General features: G+C 39.3%; 2 protein-coding genes across 3 annotated transcripts in view; both read left to right on the top strand.

Annotated features, from left to right (window-relative positions):
- LOC105698802 (Down syndrome cell adhesion molecule-like protein Dscam2) overlaps positions 1-11,318 on the top strand; it is a 33,335-nt gene extending 22,017 nt beyond the window's left edge. Inside the window, exons 5-32 of the mRNA XM_023432254.1 lie at positions 671-817; positions 1,162-1,302; positions 1,530-1,720; positions 1,805-2,045; positions 2,363-2,516; positions 2,699-2,850; positions 2,948-3,217; positions 3,301-3,446; positions 3,530-3,965; positions 4,088-4,381; positions 4,458-4,688; positions 4,770-4,925; positions 5,001-5,071; positions 5,155-5,398; positions 5,479-5,625; positions 5,740-5,901; positions 5,955-6,171; positions 6,256-6,344; positions 6,426-6,605; positions 6,711-6,899; positions 7,288-7,473; positions 7,561-8,008; positions 8,190-8,413; positions 8,495-8,663; positions 8,857-9,020; positions 9,172-9,274; positions 10,005-10,175; positions 10,623-11,318. Coding sequence (XP_023288022.1) covers positions 671-817; positions 1,162-1,302; positions 1,530-1,720; positions 1,805-2,045; positions 2,363-2,516; positions 2,699-2,850; positions 2,948-3,217; positions 3,301-3,446; positions 3,530-3,965; positions 4,088-4,381; positions 4,458-4,688; positions 4,770-4,925; positions 5,001-5,071; positions 5,155-5,398; positions 5,479-5,625; positions 5,740-5,901; positions 5,955-6,171; positions 6,256-6,344; positions 6,426-6,605; positions 6,711-6,899; positions 7,288-7,473; positions 7,561-8,008; positions 8,190-8,413; positions 8,495-8,663; positions 8,857-9,020; positions 9,172-9,274; positions 10,005-10,175; positions 10,623-10,674 — 5,375 coding nt within the window. The 3' untranslated portion in view covers positions 10,675-11,318. The remainder of the gene's footprint in view (positions 1-670; positions 818-1,161; positions 1,303-1,529; positions 1,721-1,804; positions 2,046-2,362; positions 2,517-2,698; positions 2,851-2,947; positions 3,218-3,300; positions 3,447-3,529; positions 3,966-4,087; positions 4,382-4,457; positions 4,689-4,769; positions 4,926-5,000; positions 5,072-5,154; positions 5,399-5,478; positions 5,626-5,739; positions 5,902-5,954; positions 6,172-6,255; positions 6,345-6,425; positions 6,606-6,710; positions 6,900-7,287; positions 7,474-7,560; positions 8,009-8,189; positions 8,414-8,494; positions 8,664-8,856; positions 9,021-9,171; positions 9,275-10,004; positions 10,176-10,622) is intronic.
- Positions 11,319-13,821: 2,503 nt separating this feature from the next.
- Positions 13,822-16,842, top strand: LOC105703720 (casein kinase II subunit beta). 2 transcript variants are annotated; one of them, XM_012432316.2, is made up of 5 exons: positions 13,822-13,969; positions 14,404-14,479; positions 14,724-14,826; positions 14,918-15,299; positions 15,437-16,842. In XM_012432316.2, exons 2-5 carry the CDS (start codon positions 14,408-14,410, stop codon positions 15,543-15,545), a joined length of 666 nt encoding a protein of 221 aa, XP_012287739.1. In that variant the 5' UTR covers positions 13,822-13,969; positions 14,404-14,407; the 3' UTR covers positions 15,546-16,842. The 2 variants fall into 2 exon arrangements, with proteins under 2 accessions (XP_012287739.1, XP_012287730.1); XM_012432307.1 differs by lacking the exon at positions 13,822-13,969 and adding an exon at positions 13,976-14,116.
- The last annotated feature ends 1,793 nt before the right edge of the window (positions 16,843-18,635 follow it).

The following is an 18,635-nucleotide window of genomic DNA, read 5'->3' as shown; positions in this document are numbered from 1 at the left end:
ACGGAGAGGAGTGATGCGGGATAGAGGGTAGAAGTGCAGAAAAATTCTGGCCTCGACGTCTCAACCTGTTAAATTGAAAATTTCACGCTCGACCTCCAAGATCGGCTGTCCCCGCCCCGTGCCTCTCCGCCAAACTGTAAAGGGAAACATCTTTAGTGAGCCTTGGCGGAATTCTGCTTTCGTTTGCCTAGCTGCATTGCGATGCTCTCTAGGGAGACCATTCATTGAATTTGTTCTTTGTTCGGTTCGAATAAAATATGGTTGTCTCGCCCTGGATAAGGAGAGCGCATGGGGTATGATTATAGGTAACGAATAAATCATCTCGTGAAAGGGTATTCAATTTTTGTACAGATAGTAACGATACAAAACTTTACGTCTTATCGCCTATTGTTCCATTGCATTTTTTAGTGACTTTTGGAGTAACATAACTAATTAGACGGCGAATAATTTTTCCATATTCGAATAAATTTATTTTTCGTATAAATTGCGATTCATCGCGCTTACTGGGTGACGTGAAATATAATATTTACCGTTCTTGACCGACAGGGTCAAATATGAAATGTGATCGATACCTCTATATTGACATGGTCGTCCCTCTTTGCTCATTTTATTCGAATTAATATTTTCAATGCAACCATTATCAACGTCGTCTCTCAACTTCCCATTGTAGGTGGTAGATTTGTCGTGACGTCACAGGGGGAACTTCATATCAGGGCTACCAGAGCCGAGGATGGACGAGCCACTTATTCGTGCTTAACCCTGCACACCCTCACAGGGGAGAGAAGGAGAAGCGAACCGGCAACTCTCACCGTAACCGGTAGGTTCAAGAAGGCTCTCCGCCGCGAACAGAAAAGTTCAGAAAGGTTAGACCTCGCTCTCGAGTGATGCGATATAGGTTTTCAAAGGGAGCCGAGATTAAAGATTCTCTCCCTTTCTGACTTTTCTTCGAGACGACTCAAAGACTTATTCTTCAGATCTTGAACGGATAAATTACCATGCACTTTAAATTATTTCGTACCTGTACCTCGGCACTTTGTATTCATTGAAGGTAAGATGGAGAATATAAATCGAGGCAAATGCTTTTTCCGCAAGATTTCCCTTTGTAGGCGCGGTGAGGTTTAAACGACCGCAAGTTAAGGTACCTAAATGTATACGTTCCAGAGCAAAGTGACTCGATGCCGCCACGATTGATGCAACGCTCACAGATTGCAATTTCGGCCGAACGTGGATCCGACGTGCATCTCACGTGCTCGGCTCAAGGAAATCCACCGCCGCAGTTCACCTGGTACCGTGACGTTAATGGTTAGTCGATTCTATCGATTACCTTCTTAAGCTCTATAACCGACGCGTCTACCGGCGTTATACTTGAACCTTTGATCCGGATTCTTCCGCCAGAATACTTTGCAAGTTCTACCCCGAATAAATTGCGGTCGTAAATACGCTGAATAGGTATATTTATTGATCGAATTACTGTAAACCAAAGTTAGATTCTGAGTAAATGAACCAAAAGTTTCTCCTTGACTGTTTAGGTCACACGATCCCAGTCGAGTCTTTCAATCGGATCCAACTTTGGGGGGATCTAATGCAAATTCGTCGGGTGGATGCACAAGACGCTGGCAGGTACATCTGCAGAGCAAGTAATCAATTCGGCGAGCAACGAGCCGAGACTCACCTCTCCGTCACGTCGAAGTTAAACGCCCGAATCCAGCCGCGTTTACAAGTAAGAGAGTGCCACGTTTAACGATATCGGTGGGATCCTGCAAATAGTTCTTAATGAGACCAAGCGTTAATTTGATGGGACTAGGTCGTTAATTCGGGAGAGACGGCCACCTTGAATTGCACCGTCGAAGGCTACCCTGTGGAGAGCGTCGAGTGGCTACACGATGGAATACCGGTATTGACCGCCCAAGAGACCAGGATCAGATTGCTGGCACCCCTGGTCCTGGTAGTGGGCTCGGTCGGTCGGCGAGACAAGGGGATGTACCAATGTTTGGTGAGGAGCGACAAGGAGAACGCTCAGGCTACTGCGGAACTGAAGCTAGGAGGTGAGTGACCCTTGGTGGACTTTCGGCGACTGGAACCCGCCGAAAATTGCGCTAATTTTTTCTGCCTGAAATGATATAAACTTGCCGAAAATAAATCTAAATGCAGATTCGTCAGTCAGATTATAGATTAAATTAACGAGCAACACCGCGCGTCGAAAGGATCGTTGTTTACGTTGGATTTCTTTTGTTCCTTCTTCCTTGACCAATATACCACTGAGTATACTCTTTTTAGAAGCAAAAAAGTTATCAATTACGAGCTCGGCCTTCGTGGTCGGAAATTATCTGAAAGTGATCATGATGTAGACCTCAAATTTCAGATACCGTTCCGGAACTGCAGTATACATTCATAGAGCAGGCCTTGCGACCTGGACCTCCGGTATCTCTGAGATGTTCAGCTACCGGGTCGCCCCCGCCATCTTTCACGTGGCTCCTCGATGGAGAACCTCTCAGCGAAATTGCCGCGGGTCACAGGTAACCATATTACATGATTTTGTTTGGTCTGTCGACCAAAACATCGACTGTCGAAAAAACATGGCTTGAGTAAATGTTTCAAAACACTAACATCTGTATTAAGTTTCGTTTGTTTTTATTCTATTATACGTGTAATACTTTATTTGGAAGTATATCAGACACAACTATTTAATTAATTATAGATATGCGATTGGTCAATACGTGGATCAATCCGGTGATGTTATCAGTCATCTTAACATAACTTCTGCTGGAGCTGAAGATGGCGGCCTTTATGCTTGCGTAGCCGCCAACACTCTTGCAACAGTTGCTCACAAAGCTAGACTGAATATCTACGGTACGCAAAATTTAACTCGTAACATTTCATATTTCGATTCTATCCAGTGAAGATCCAAGAAACATGCGTATGTTGTACTTTTATGTAACATCTTTAGGACCACCTTATATTCGATCCATTGGACCAGTCAAAGCTATAGCGGGTGTAGACACAGTCATTGCTTGTCCGTATTCTGGTTATCCGATAACATCTGTAGAATGGTCCAGAGGGAATGTTGAATTGCCTCTAGATATGAGGCACAAACTCGATAAAGAAGGTTTCTTGACGATTACTAACGTTGACCCGAGCGATGCAGGAACGTACACGTGCACGGTTCGTGCAAGATCGGACGAGACTGCCAGCAGAGACATACAACTTACCGTCAGCAGTATGTTCATCCATTACAAAATATATGCGTTCATTGAATAATGTATGTTATCAGATTATACTAAGAGACATATTTGTTTTCAGGTCCGCCCGTTATGGGTCCGTTTGGTTTCCCACCAAACCTACAAGAAGGTAGTCGTGCTCAGGTAACTTGTAGCGTGACATCCGGAGATCTACCGATTAATTTTTCCTGGCTGAAGGACGGAGAACCTCTTCCATCTTCTTTGCTTGTAAGTGACTTATACCATTATGTTATATTCGGCGAGAACCTCTGTAAACGAGTCGGTAAGACTGATGTGCATTGGTATCTTAGATAGAGGAACGAGGCGCCGAATTCTTTAGTGTTCTGGTATTTAAAGAAGTCTCCTCGCGTCACAGTGGAAAATACACCTGTGTAGCTACCAACAGTGCCGCCAGAGTCAATCATACTGCAGAACTTTTGGTCAAAGTGACTCCGCAATGGATTTTCGAACCGCAGGATGTTTCAACGTTATTAGGCAATCCTTTAAATGTTCACTGTGAAGCCAAAGGTTTCCCACCACCAACAGTTACGTGGCTTCGTGGCCGTGGCAGAGCAGCTAATGACTATCAGCCACTAGTTGATGGACACAACGGTAGAATCACAATCCTTCCAAATGGTTCATTATGGACAGCTTCTGCTGGCCCACAAGACGAGGGTCATTATCTTTGCAGAGCTAACAACGGCATAGGATCCGGACTAAGCAAAATGATTTACGTTTCTGTAAACGGTATAAATTCATACGTATTTGCTCTGTTAATATTCCATTTACTATTATAAACATTGGTTAATACTAATTAAACGGTCTATTAATTTACTTATTCTCAAATCATCTCGATTCATCCTTCGTAGAGCCAGCAAGATTCGAATTTCAAAGCAAGAATGTAACGATTCGTAGAGGAGAATCGGTCACCTTAGACTGCACCGTAATCGGTGATAACCCAATAGAGGTGCTATGGATGCACAATAACGATCGGTTGGATGTAAATGGACGTAGATCCAGCATTAGTCAAGTCAAAATGGATAACGGTCTAAAGTCACAGCTGTCGATCACTAGTAGTGATCGTCAAGATTCTGGTATCTACAGATGTACAGCTGATAATGCTTATGGAAGAAGTGAACATTTGATCTATCTGGCAGTGCAAGGTAAATCCAGAACAGTTAATTCCAAGACCATATTTTCTTATTAAACCGATCAATATTTATTTTATAATAATCACAGAAAGACCAGACCCCCCTACATCGTTGGAAGTAATTGAGATTGGATCTAGGTCCATCCGACTTTCGTGGAAGAAATCTTTTGACGGAAATAGTCCAATTCGTAATTACGTTATCCAATATCGTTCTTTGAGTAATTCTATAACCGAAGACTGGGATCCCGCCAAAACTCATAACGTAACATTCACACCAGGTAGTTTGAATGCAGCAGCAATCGCCAGTCCAACACAAACTGGTTAGTGATGGATGATCTGCGTTTAATTTTTATTTAACTCATGATTTAGTAGTATTTATACATTTTTTCCAATCATCTCAGGAATGTCTCGTTTTGAAGTTGCCAGTGACGAGCATGAAGTTGCTCTAGTAGGAGGTCTTCATCCAGCGGTGACGTATACTTTTCGAATATTCGCTATAAACTCAATTGATGCTAGCCCTCCTACGGATCCCGTAGTAGCAAAGACTCAGGAAGAAGGTATGGGGATTATTAAATATGTCTATTATTAAGAAATAGAAAACATGATCTAATATAAATGTTCAATTGATGTAGCGCCTACCGAAGCTCCTCAGAATGTTAAAGTGGAATCAGCTGGACCGGGCGAATTAATCGTTCACTGGCAAGTAAGTAAGACCTGGAAAAAATATTGAAGAATACAGTGTAATTATTTATTTACAGTAATACGAACCAAGTTCTTCATTCGTAGATGCCCCCAAAAGAATCGTGCAATGGTGACCTCTTAGGATACATAGTTACGTGGTCGGAGCATTCTTCTTCCACGTCAGGTGTGAATCAAAGTAAAAGTCTAACAGTAAATGGCTGGGCTACTACTAAAGTTCAACTAGCCGGTTTGAGAAAATTTACCAAATATGACATTTCCATCAGAGCCTTTAATAGTATCGCTAGTGGACCAGCTAGTGTACCTGTCGTCGGTACAACTCAAGAAGGAGGTAACGTCATTAGTTTTAATTAAACACTAGACTGTATGTTCTTTATACAACATAACAATTTTTTTCTCTTTTAATCGCAGTACCGGAAGCGCCACCAATTCAAGTGTCGTGCAGTCCTCTTTCATCGCAAATTGTGAAAGTTTCGTGGGGGGCTCCACCTGCTCATCAGCATGGTGGAGTCATTCAAGGATATAAAGTATATTACAGACCTGTTCCAACGGATAACAGTAAGTGGGAATAGTAATTCGGAAACCAAACATATCGCACTTTGAAGCCAATACATAGTTCATAATCCTTATTGTCCTTTCTTTAATTTGTTCGACTATGATCTTCTTTTGTAGTGGATATATCGACTATAGGAGAAATTAAGAGGACGTCAAGCGAAGAAACGTTTCTGCATACATTGTACAAGTACACAAATTACTCGATTAGTGTCCTAGCATATACCGGAGCTGGAGATGGAGTTCTAAGTGCACCAATCTTCTGCACAACAGAAGAAGATGGTAAGGAATTTTGGTTACCTGGCAAACTGTCAGTAATTCATTTGCTATATCAGTTCCAGGTCCACCAGCGGGTATTAAAGCTTTGGCATTAACTGCAGAGAGCATTTTAGTATCCTGGTTGCCTCCGTTGCAACCTAATGGACACGTCTCTCAATACACGATTTACAGTAAAGAGGTTGGTGCGGGAAGACATAATACGCATACAATGCACGAACCACCATTATCTCCGACCGATACTTTGACAATGGAACTACGGGGTTTGGTTGAAAGGTATAATAATTAATATAATTAATTTAATTTTCTACATATTAAAATCTAATTCCTATCGTCACATGATATATATGCATTTCTCAGGCAGCTGTATGAGTTTTGGGTATCCGCCACGACTGGAGTCGGAGAAGGTGAATCAACTACAATCGTAACGCAAACAACAAATACACGAGGTACAATACGTTTGCACTGATCAACTTTCTTTAATACTTACACTATGCTTCTATTCTGTAACTTATTTTTCTTCTTTTCAGCACCAGCTAGGGTAGCGTCATTTTCACAAATGCTACGAAGAGCTGTAAAATCATCAGTCACGTTGTCGTGTTTGGTCGTGGGCAATCCTACTCCACGTCCCATTTGGACTTATCGAAGTAGTCAAGTATCCACAGGTCGACATTATGAGCTGACCTCTGAAGGCCATTTAAATATTCATGGTAAAATATTTTATCTCTTAACCCGCAAACGATGCTAATATATATTATGAATATTTATTTTATCCCATTTCATATCATTTGATGTTGTCAACTTAAATATTGCAGACTTGGAGCAGTCGGTGGCTGGAAATTACACATGCTCAGCCAGTAACCTATTTGGAGATGACTCCATTACTTATACTTTAATTGTTGTAATGCCTCCGAGAGCTCCAATTTTGGAACTGCAATATACAACGGCCCATAGTATTAGACTCCGTTGGATTCATCCGGATAATGGCGGTGCTACTATTCAAGGTAAGTTCGATACTCGGCTTTACAGTTACTGCAAAATGAGCAGAACCTTTATCAAGTTAAAAGTATTTACTCATTTTCCCTTGGCCACATAATTGTGTTTAATCTAGGTGTAAATCTAATAAGGAAACGTTTCCTTATAAGTTAACATCTACAGTCAGAATTTTTGATGCTGTAAGCATAAATCTTTTAAAGCCCTAGCTATCAGAGACTTATAAATGTATATGTCGACGTCATATACTGTAATTCATAATTTCGAACAAAACCTAATGATCACGTAACCCCGCAAAATATTGTAATATGCCATTAGTTACAATCTGGCGAATACGGTTTCTCTAAAACGACGAATTACAGTCTACAATTCCGGTATATATGTTCACTGACATTTTAGGATATGTTCTGAGTTATAAAAGAGATCAAGGCGGTTGGGAGGAAATCGCACTATCGCCGGAACAAACAGAATTTACCCTTAGTGGTTTAAAATGTGGATCATCCTACCTTGCCCATTTAACAGCACATAATAGAGTAGGAACTGGGGATCCTAGTTCCCTGATCAGTGCCACAACCAAAGGAACTGGTAACGATGAATTCGTTTTTATACCTTGTTTTTAAATTAATACTCATCCGTTTCTAAATTGTGTTCAATTATATATTTTCCACGCAGCACCATTATTGCCCAAGGACAGAGATGTTATCTCCGCAAATGCAACATCTCTTCGTTTAAATTTATTGTCATGGCCTAGTGGAGGTTGTCCAATTCTTTACTACACCGTGGAGTACCGAAGACGTATCGGTACAGAGCCTTGGATTTTGGTAGCTAGTCGCGCAACCGAAAACGTAATAATCCGGGATTTGAAGCCAGCCTCGTGGTACAGTGTTCGTCTTACGGCACATAATGACGCTGGCTCTACTCAAACGCAAATGGAATTTGCTACAACAACATTAAGCGGTGTCAGCATTGGACCACCAAATGATCTTATTATGGATGACGATATGGTCAAAGCTGTACCGAATCAAAAAGTTCTATACGTTGTGGTACCTCTTGTTTGTGCCATTGTGCTCATTATATCAGCCATCATCCTCGGTTACGTTATGCTGAAACGTAGCGGTCGGTAAGGAACATATATTGATACTTTTATGTTTCATTTCCTTCTTACATATCTACAAACTTCTAACTTATCCTCATAGCAAGAATAACAAAAATATTATCACAAAACATATACTTTGAAATTGTAACAAGCATGGATGATTATTTATACCTTCTTCTTGTTTGCAATTCCTACATACTTTTAGAGCAAGTTATTTAGGCGAGATATTACCTAGTCAACAGCAACAGCAGCAGCAACTGGGTCTGGGTATAAGTCAACAACAACAACACCAGCATCACCACCTATCGAGTTACATGTCAACAGTTCAACTTAAGTCAACAGCTGAACGCGATAACAGACGTAACCATCAAGTTTATACCAGCTCACCGGTGAAGCAGGACAATCATAAATCCAACGATCACGGTTCGGGTATCTTATTGATGTGACCTAAAATCATTAACTCTCAATCTTATCATATCCGGATTTAATGACAATTTTATATACTCACAGAAATGTACGAGATAAGTCCCTATGCCACCTTCAGCGTTCCCGGGAGAGAAAATCGTTCCGTGACGACAGCAACTTTGGATTACACCATGCAATTCAAAACATTTGGCCACTTAGATAATGAAGGCATCAATACTATTGATTACGAAAGATCCAGTGTGGATTTTGAAAGGTATTGATACTAAATGAGAAATTTACGATATAACCTCCTGGACTGCAGAACAAAAATAGATTCCTTTCCTATACGATTCACTTAAATAAGAAAGTTTATGAAGTATCTTTTCTGAAACAAGTAGACATAATGCTTAGCGATAAATATATCACAATCACTTTTTTTAATTCCATGTATATTATTTTATTCATAGATCAAAAACGCCTAGGTGGCACAAGCAGCGATACTTTCCTAGTATAGCTGAAGCCGAAAGCAAGCTGCGTTCCAGCCGTCGCGGTTCCGGAAGCGATACTTCGGGTAGCCCCAGTGGCGAATGTGCAGGACCGAGTTACAGAGTTCCAGTGAAGCCTTGTAGAGGTCAGTTTTTTTTTGTTTTCAATGAAACTGCTACTAAACTTTCATTAAACTTAAGTCTCTTATATAATTAATATGAAAATGGTCAGTCTACTCAGAATTAATTTTTTTTATATTGCGTACTGCTTAATGAATGAAATTGGGCATTTTTCAGACGTTTTCTCACGTGCAGTCGAATCGAGTACAGAATCAAACAACGAGGGTTCACCATCCCTTGGGAGGCGTCGTAGCAGACAACCAAGCCGGTCCACTCGCAGGTAGCCAAGGTTTGTTTGTTTCCACATAGCACTCAGTCTCAATCTTACTTGTAGAATATTAAATCTGGAAAAGATCTTCATCTAAAATCCATCCCAGTTTTGACACTCTATTCGTAGCTTGTATTTAAATCCATTTGGTTATCATCTTCCTCCATTGTTTAACAGTGGCTTACATCAATATTTCTGATGAAGCTACTGCTTATCCATCGTGCTCATCCTGTTCTATCGTATCAATTTTTTTATAAGAAAAGCTCCAACATCAAAATATTTCAATTATAAACAAATAATTATCCATTAAAGTCAATGAAATAAATACGAATTTAAAAACGCTACAGTTAACCCTTTTTTTCCCATTTCTCCATATCTGTGTAATTCACACGTAATTTGTCATTTTTCATTCACAAGGACTGTAGTCCACAAATGGTTATATATTGCAAACATAGTTTGTATGAATGTTTGTAAGATATGATACTCCAGTGGTTCGTGGCTCCGAGCAACATTTTTATAATCACGATATGAATATAAAAAGTAAAGGGTTAACGTATCTCGTGAATCTCTTGTCACAATAAAGTTCCATCAGTCGTAATGACAAGTATTACAAGTCAAGGGCGAAGGTTCGAAACACCGTATCCTATGCCAGCAGGCATTGTCGATTACGTTAGATCTCGCCGATTACTCGAGACGTTTAGTCATCCCCAAACGCATTAAGTCTGTGACCTACTGTGCATAGTTCGGTGGAGGACATGACGCTGCTGCCACCAAGCGGGTTCAGCGACAGCCGCGAATTGAGCGAAGCAGAATGCGATCGTGACCGTGAATGGCAAGGACTGCCCATCGGGACCCGCCATGGGGGCAGTCTGGGTAGACTTCCCATAGAGGCCGTCGAGACCATGCTCGCGAGGTACTACATCCCGCTCCATAAAGGTCTTTGTGGCATTCACTTAAAACGAGGCACTAGCTTGAATAAAAGGAGAGTCAAAATTAACAGCAGCTTGGTCAATCGGAAACAGAAAGGAAAACAGAAACACAGCTGACAGAAAACCATGCAGGAAGATAATAGAGAGAAATAATAATTATACATATCCAGGTGACAAATCACCTTTATCGAAAGTTTAAAATCACAGTTCCTCTTTTCATTCGTTTCCATGGAGTTGGTTGTCTGTCAGTCTTGTTCATTTGCATCAGTCTTTTTTATGTACTCATTTTGCCTAACTTTACATTGATCCTTAGTTTCTGTTGACTCCGAATATATCCTATTTGTTACTTACATATTGATACTACCTATTACTGAGACATGTATTTCGATGGGGTGTATGCATTAACGCTTATTTGCGCTTTTGTGTTTTAGGTATCAGCAAAGAAAGGAACAAGAACGGCAGGAGTTTACTATACACGTATGATGGGCATCTCCAGAATTTGTGAAAAACGTTGAACTGCAGTGTCGATTGAAAATCAACGCTCTTTGGATTCCATCGCTCTGTGAGACCGATGGTTAAATTATTGGAGGAAATTCCTAACAACGTCGAATTTTACATTTACTCCGGAGTTGCGCCTCTAATTGACGAGCATGCTCCATTAACTTCGAGTTATGACACCATGAGTCTGTCACTTGCCGAAGGACGTCGACAGTGTTGCGATAATTTTAACTACATCCCCTGTTTATGTTTGTAAATATTTACATTGTTCTACATTATCAAGATACTGTCGCCGTAATGGCAAAATTAGTGTTCCATTTGCACTTGAGAGTTTGTAGCGCTCCAAGATTTGGAACGAGGCCAAATAATAACGTTAAACGTGATTTGAGAGCTACATTTCACGTTTGACTTCTAGTGTACTTTATTATGTAGCCCATAGGTGTTATCGATCGATCGATAGTTGATCTTCGAATATCATTACTGTATGTACACTTATGTATGTACACGTATGCTGCCAAGAAGACACCGAAAATCGCGTGCTATTAATTACTCCCCAAGTTTTCTTGTAACGCACTCTCGACATTTTTTAAATCTTTAAAAAACACAAGAAAATAAATGCATGGAAAAAGCCAAGAAAGAAAACTACAACACCAGTGTCCAAGAATGAAACAAGGAGTGACTTTTCTCTATCAATATGCTATCATTATGTCGATCGTCAAAAAACAATAGTTTGTAGATACATTACGGCATTTTTATTGTTTAAGTATTTCGGTACGATGTCTGTAAACGACGTATCATTGTACAAAATCATTTGCTATGAATTCTTCGAAAGTTTAAATACTGCCAATGTACGCTTAATCTATTTAACTGATGTACATCTAATGATTACTGTAAGATATCCCCAAGCAACCAGACAGACTCGATCGACTTTAAAGACTGTCAAATATTCATACGGAAGTTTCAACAGAATACAAGATTTAAAGCATTTTGGCGAATCCTTTTTTCTACAAAAACTCAGCAAGACTGTAAAGATTTTTTACTTTTTAAGACAGGCTCGAAGAATGGGGGCGATTTGTAGCGTACTGAGTAAGTTCATTGTGACGTTATTGACAGGCAGTGTTATCTATTCAGAAGACTGTGTATGTATGTAAATGAATGTGCGAATGATCGAAAGAGAGCATGATTAAAAAAGAGCAGTATATATGTGAGAATGCATAGATGAATAAAGATAATTAAATCACTGTTCCTAGATATACCAAATGAATAAATTAAACGTGTCATAAACCAGGCAATTTATACTTTTATTATTTTAAACCCACAACATAAATCGTATGATTGTGGTAAAACAATCATTGCATGATTTATAACATCTTACCGACATGTAGTTACACGTTACCGACAGCCTACTGACTTCCTATTAGTTCTCTGACTTATCAGCAACGGTTCTCTGGTTTCAAATTCTATATTACCTTTCATCTAAACAGCCAACATAATCGTTACTGATTTTGTGAAAAATCTGCGGATCATAAACAAATTTCAATTTTAAATTTGTTGCCTTTTATCAAAATATTCAGAACTTCAGAACATTCCTCGTATCATAATGAATGAAATATACAAGCTGTTATTCACGGATAATAGATGGCACCACACGTTTACTCAATCATTTTAATTCCCTAATGAGGCATCATGCATTGAAATATACTAACCACTGAAATATATAGTAAACTGGAACACTCGCCAGCATGATCGGCTCGAGCTGACCTTGAAATCATCTCCGCTACTAGGTATACAGTTCTATTAGACATTTTTTTTTCTTCATAGAAAACTAACCTTATATATTTAACGAATACAATAATTAAANCCTTATATATTTAACGAATACAATAATTAAAGATAAATAATGTAAAAAGTATTGAATGCTTTTACTATACAAAAATATACCATTCTGTCAAATTATTGTACTACCGATATGTTTTGGATTATCACTTCACTCCATTTCATTGAAGTTTGGTTTCGAACTGTACAAACGATGCACACGCATCGCTTAAACAAGAGCAGGAATATTTTCTCTAAAGGTGAAACAATGATAGAGAGCCGGGCATACTTTATCTCTCTCGCACAAATGCGTACTGAAGTTCGTGCGACAAGGATGAAGACCATCCAAATATCTTTTCCTCTGGAAGAAGCTTGCCGTGTACGCTTAAGCCTGGGGAGCGTTCCAGTTTACTATACGTATACAAGTGTATATTTGGCGCGAAACTCTATCGAATTTCCTGACATTTCAGTGATACTACTCTGAAACGCTTACCATAGCTGTCCGTCCATAGCCGACTCGTAGCAGAGGTAAAAAGTAACTACACTCTGTCCTATTGAACCGTGAACGAAGGATATATGGACGTTCGTATACTGATCTTATTATGAAAATAGCAGAACGAAACGAGAGAGAACAAAGGGGTCGATATCTCACTCTTTTTTCCTTTACATGAAAGTTACGCAACGCAATATGGCAACCTCCGATATAATAATAATAAAAAGAGAAAGAATAGTCCCTCTGTTCTCATAATCAAAAGAAAGATCTTTTTTTTTGGCTTTTATGAAAAAAGTGGAAAGTATTATGAAACCATTTTATTCTTTCACTGGGATAATTACAATGATTTGAAACAAATGTTTTCTGTTACAAAATTAATGAGAAATCCGGATATACCTACATGTCTTTGTGCAATGAAAATGAATAACGTGACAGAATCATTATGCACCCGCATTTAGTATAAAATAAAGCATCTTTTGAAATTTCGCGCTATTTGTAAAATTTAGTCGCGTAGTCATATCAAGGACCTACTCTTAAAATCGAATCGTTCAAAATGAAGTACTCAACATTGATTTTTACCTTTAATTACCCAGTATTGGTTTTGAATATAAAAAGAAAACGTCGCAGAGTACGTTTTATATGAACAATATTTATTTTTTGAATGTACGGACATATTTGAACAATTGCACAATCGTCGGTAACTTATGTGAATCGCTTCTTTATCCAGTTCACACGGCGAGGCGTAAAAAATCAATCCATTCATCATGTGATGTTCACTCTTAAAGAGAGTCATAACTCGAAAGATCATACATATCGTTCATAAGCTGTGATCAGATAGAGTTGAATTTTCGTGAAAAGCCGTTTAAAGGCGGTTGATAACATATTGCCGAAAGGTGGCGGAGCGTCAAGAGCGACGCCAGTGACATCTATCCCCTTCGGGCGAGCAAGCGTGGCTAATCAAGGCACCAAAAGGTAAGCCGTAAGGGCTGTTTATTTTTGGGTTTTCGGTGGACCGCGTGGTCTTTCGTAGGTTTTTCCTGAGTAATGTGTTTCCCGGCCCGGCCCGCTCGCTCCTCGTGCTTGAAAATCATTTGACGAAGCAGCAATGACCACAGAAATGTAGGTGAAACACAGGACAGGCTATAACGTCGGGCATCTTGCCTAGTAAAGCTAAAACTCCATTGTCCCCAAATATCTCTTTCTTACGTTTTCTAGACGCTTACTGTTCGAATTATTATACAGAATAATTACTGAATAGGTACTGCGCCACCGATTGCCACAAATAATTTTCACATACTTAAATAAGCGAGCTCGCGCGTCACCGCGCACCGATTGCGCGCCTCTCTGACCCATCCCATACACCAGTATTTCAAAGCATTAAGGAGCTTTTATTTGCCTCTTGCCAGAAAAATGAGCAGTTCCGAGGAGGTGTCATGGATTTCATGGTTTTGCGGTCTGAGGGGCAACGAATTCTTTTGCGAGGTAAGTTTGCTCTACTGCTGCTGCATTCATGCAGTCAATCGTAATACGTGTTGCTAAAGTCTTTCGACTGATCTATTGATAAAAGCATCACTACACCATAAGAATGAAAATTCAAGTTATTTCTCAGCACCGATTGATTAATTCATGTTTAAGATTTTAAGGCTATGTTTGAGAAATATTTCAAGTACACTACGGTATATTAAAGAATTAAAAAAAAGGTATACTAATCCGTTTGCTTCTTTAGGTCGACGAAGATTACATTCAAGACAAGTTTAATTTAACCGGCTTGAATGAGCAGGTACCACATTATCGTCAGGCCTTGGACATGATTCTTGACCTTGAGCCTGGTAAATAATTATATAAACTTCAGAATACTATTCTATAAAAATGCACGTCCTTGGTATTAAATTACATATGCTTTATATTCTTTTTCATTAGATGACGATATCGAAGATAATCCAAACCAGTCTGATTTAATAGAGCAAGCAGCAGAAATGCTATATGGTCTTATTCATGCCCGTTATATTCTTACCAACCGAGGTATCGCCCAAATGATTGAGAAGTATCAAGCAGGTGACTTTGGTCATTGTCCACGAGTTTATTGTGAATCTCAACCAATGTTGCCGCTGGGATTGAGTGATGTTCCTGGTGAAGCAATGGTAAAAAGTTACTGTCCAAAATGTATGGATGTATATACACCCAAAAGCTCACGACACCACCACACCGACGGTGCCTACTTTGGAACAGGATTTCCACATATGCTATTCATGGTCCATCCTGAATATCGACCAAAACGTGCCACAAATCAATTTGTACCTAGGTGAGATCTTTTTCTCTTCCTAAAATTTTTATTTATTTTATAGAAAAGTAATATTTAACTGTAATTTCAGACAAAATATTTGATCGTATAAGACTATATCTAATATTTACAAAAATCATTATTTTGATGAATTGCAGGTTATATGGGTTCAAAATTCACCCACTGGCCTATCAAATTCAGCAACAGTCTGCATCGACGTTTAAAGCGCCATTGCGAACTGTCAACTACAATAATGGGAAACGCTAAAGCTATTTCGAGCATAGCTTAGAAAAACAAACTTCTTTTCATTACTCAAGCAACAAATCCTAATTTCGTCCCTAAGATTTAAATAAAACATTATTTTTTATATCTCTCTTCTTACGTTTGCGCAGGCAGTGACATGTGTTTTTTCTTTGCGTAAAATTTTGTAATTGCATACTGTTTCCGGATTTGTTTGCAATAGTTAACTAATTGAAGGGAAATGAGAGTGGTATATTACAGTTTTCTAGAACATTGAGGTGGCCCACTCAACTTAATTTCAATGTTAGAATTAACTTCCTTTTGACTCGAGATCATATTTAAATGCGCGATACTGAACCTTGTCCACTTGAATAAATATAAACCATGTTTAGATTAATTACTAGGATATAAGGGGCAAAGACGAGAACTACAGGTAGAACGAATTTATACGAGTCTTTCTCAACATCGCGACTGCTGCCAAGTAGTTCCTAAATGCAAAAACACTCTTGTACACATTGGTCGTTAATTAAGGAGCGCAAATAGCGTCAGATCCTGATTGATTTTCCAAGTTGAGAGAAGATGTATAAAAGCATTGTTTGTTGAACATTATTTAATTCAATCATCGAATAAAATGAATGTGAACTGTGACCGAAGGGAACTGAATAGGCAATTTTTAATAATTTTGTATAGTTTCTGCAATTGGGTATATATTTAAAAAGTGTTATCGCGGTTCGATAAATTTTAACTATAATTTTAGAAAAAAAAGTGATTCACTGTTTGCTTTGTATAGGAATGAAGCAGAAATTTGTACCATATTATTATCTTGATCATTACAAAATGTTTTCAACGTAACGTTCATAAGAGCAAATACTCATAATAACATGTATTAATAGTTTCTTCTAGGAAGATATTTGACAGTATATATCAAAGAGTTTTGCTCCAATGATCAAAGATCAATAATCATATATGTAAAACTAATTTTTCTGAAAAATAGATGGGTAACTTTGTATGTATTACTTAATGAAATATTCGGTTTAAGGATTCAGTAAGTCTATTAATTTACAATTAAAGTTAAACTTTTTAAACGTTTTATTATTTTAACTACCATTGTATGAAACGAGATTTTAGTCATTTACGCGTTTCTCTGCTTTAAATGCACAAAGACGAATTGAGTTTATAAAGCATCTTATTAAATTTATCTTGTAATATATCCCATTGAGAAATCAAAACTTACACTGATCGAACACAGTTAAAACAGTGCATCTAATATCATTCTGTTAAAGATTTCTGAACTGGTAAAAAAATAAATAACCTCTGCGATCTATCGTTATAATAGTGTGATTTCATTTACTGCTAAAATTTGCCAAAATTCCAAAAACCGAAATAACAGCAATAATTAGGGTACAGCGATAATTGATACAGTTGACATTGCATATAGAATTACTTCCTATCTCTTTTACTCTTTACGCAACTCTGAAACTAATCAGAAAATCTTGATCTATATGATCCCGCATGTACATAGATTTTTCAACATTGTATCTTTTTGCGTTTCTCTTCTGAGAAAATATTATCTAATTTTTATCCTTTTAAAGAATTCATTAATTTAATTAGCCCGCGGTTCAACAGGCCGATATTTCATTCTTCCAGCCACTTTCGGCGGTGTCACGCGCATGTGCGCGCACGGATGCGCATGACGTAGGAAGATCGCGCAGCGAAACGAATGAGAAATTGTCATGAACGTAAGAATATATAGACAGAGTCCAAATGTCTCATCTCAGACCAGAGAAAGAAGCCGGCACAACAGAAAGGGAGGGGTAGGATAGCCATATTGTTATGCTAATTTTTCAGCCGTTTGATTCGTAGATCACCTACTTCATATTTACTGTTTGCTCAAACTTATTTCTTTTGGCCACTCTTGTACGTAAGACATAATGTTTAACCTTCTTTATGCTACAAGTGGCATATTAAACTTCATTCACTGTTTATCTGTTCACAGCCCGCACAGTTCTTTACTCCATAGACGAGTTGGGAGATTGCTTATGGGCAGAGTCGCATGATCGAATCCTGTGCTGCCCTCTGGTTTTGAATGCTAACTTTCATCGTTTTTTTGCCTCAAGGGCGGCGCAACGAATTTCTGGTATGGGCTCGCGCATTTGTGGGGATTGCCAAATATATTTCACCACTTTATTTATAGTTATTGCTTTATTATCACAGAAAAAGGAGCGAATTTCCACGGGCGCTCTAGAATTGGTCACAGTCTTCATTTTTATTTTCAACCGTTTTTAAAACATTTTACGACGTAGTCGTCTTTTGGCTCGAGGTAAGTACAGTAATGTGCGCGGGGTGACGCAGTTTGTTCCGACCTGAACGCAACGCGCTCGACGCGTGCTACGCCCCTGGTGGTCGATGGTCGAACTTCGTCCCGGATCCGCCACACATTCGTGATGACGGTGCCATCTACCAGTCGCCGTTGGCGGCTCACGTACTCATGATAGTGACAGAGATGCGTTGAGACAGAGATGAGCAGAGATGAGTTGGGAGATTGCTCACGGAAGGGATCGTGCGATCGCATCCTGTGCTGCCCTCTGGTTTCGTGCGTTAGCTTTCACCGTTTTTTGCCCTCAAAGGCGGCGCAACGAATTTCTGATATTGAGCTCGCGCACTCGCGATAGCGGTACCATCTACCAGTGACCGTTGGCGGCTCACGTACTCGTGACGGTAATACCATGCGGCAGTTGACGGTGGTGCCTTAACTACGCTTACCGACACTGCCCGCTTTTGATGGTAAAGGAAGAACACTCGTGACGCTCCATATGACTTCATCTACTTATCTACTACTATTAAGTACATTGTTGCCACGAAGTCGACGTGATGCGGAGCTTTGGAGCACGCGTCGGCGTCGCGTACGGAACTCTTATAGCAGCGAATCTGTGTGAGTGCGATCGCTCCTAGAAATCTTCGCGCGTCCCAACCAGCCAAGCGCCAAGCTACGGGTCGAGACGTTGAGTATGTGTGCGTTCGGCGCTACACTCGACAAGTATGCGTGAGACTCGAAAACTGCGAAAAATCCTCCAGAGGCTTACCTAACTGCAGATATAAGCCGAGTCATTTCGCGCA

The sequence above is a fragment of the Orussus abietinus genome, unplaced genomic scaffold (assembly GCF_000612105.2).
Source record: "Orussus abietinus isolate OABI.00-Male unplaced genomic scaffold, Oabi_2.0 scaffold274, whole genome shotgun sequence".
Classification (NCBI taxonomy): domain Eukaryota; kingdom Metazoa; phylum Arthropoda; class Insecta; order Hymenoptera; family Orussidae; genus Orussus; species Orussus abietinus.
The sequence above is the reverse complement of the archived record's forward strand: the minus strand, read 5'-3'. Positions and strand labels throughout refer to the sequence as shown.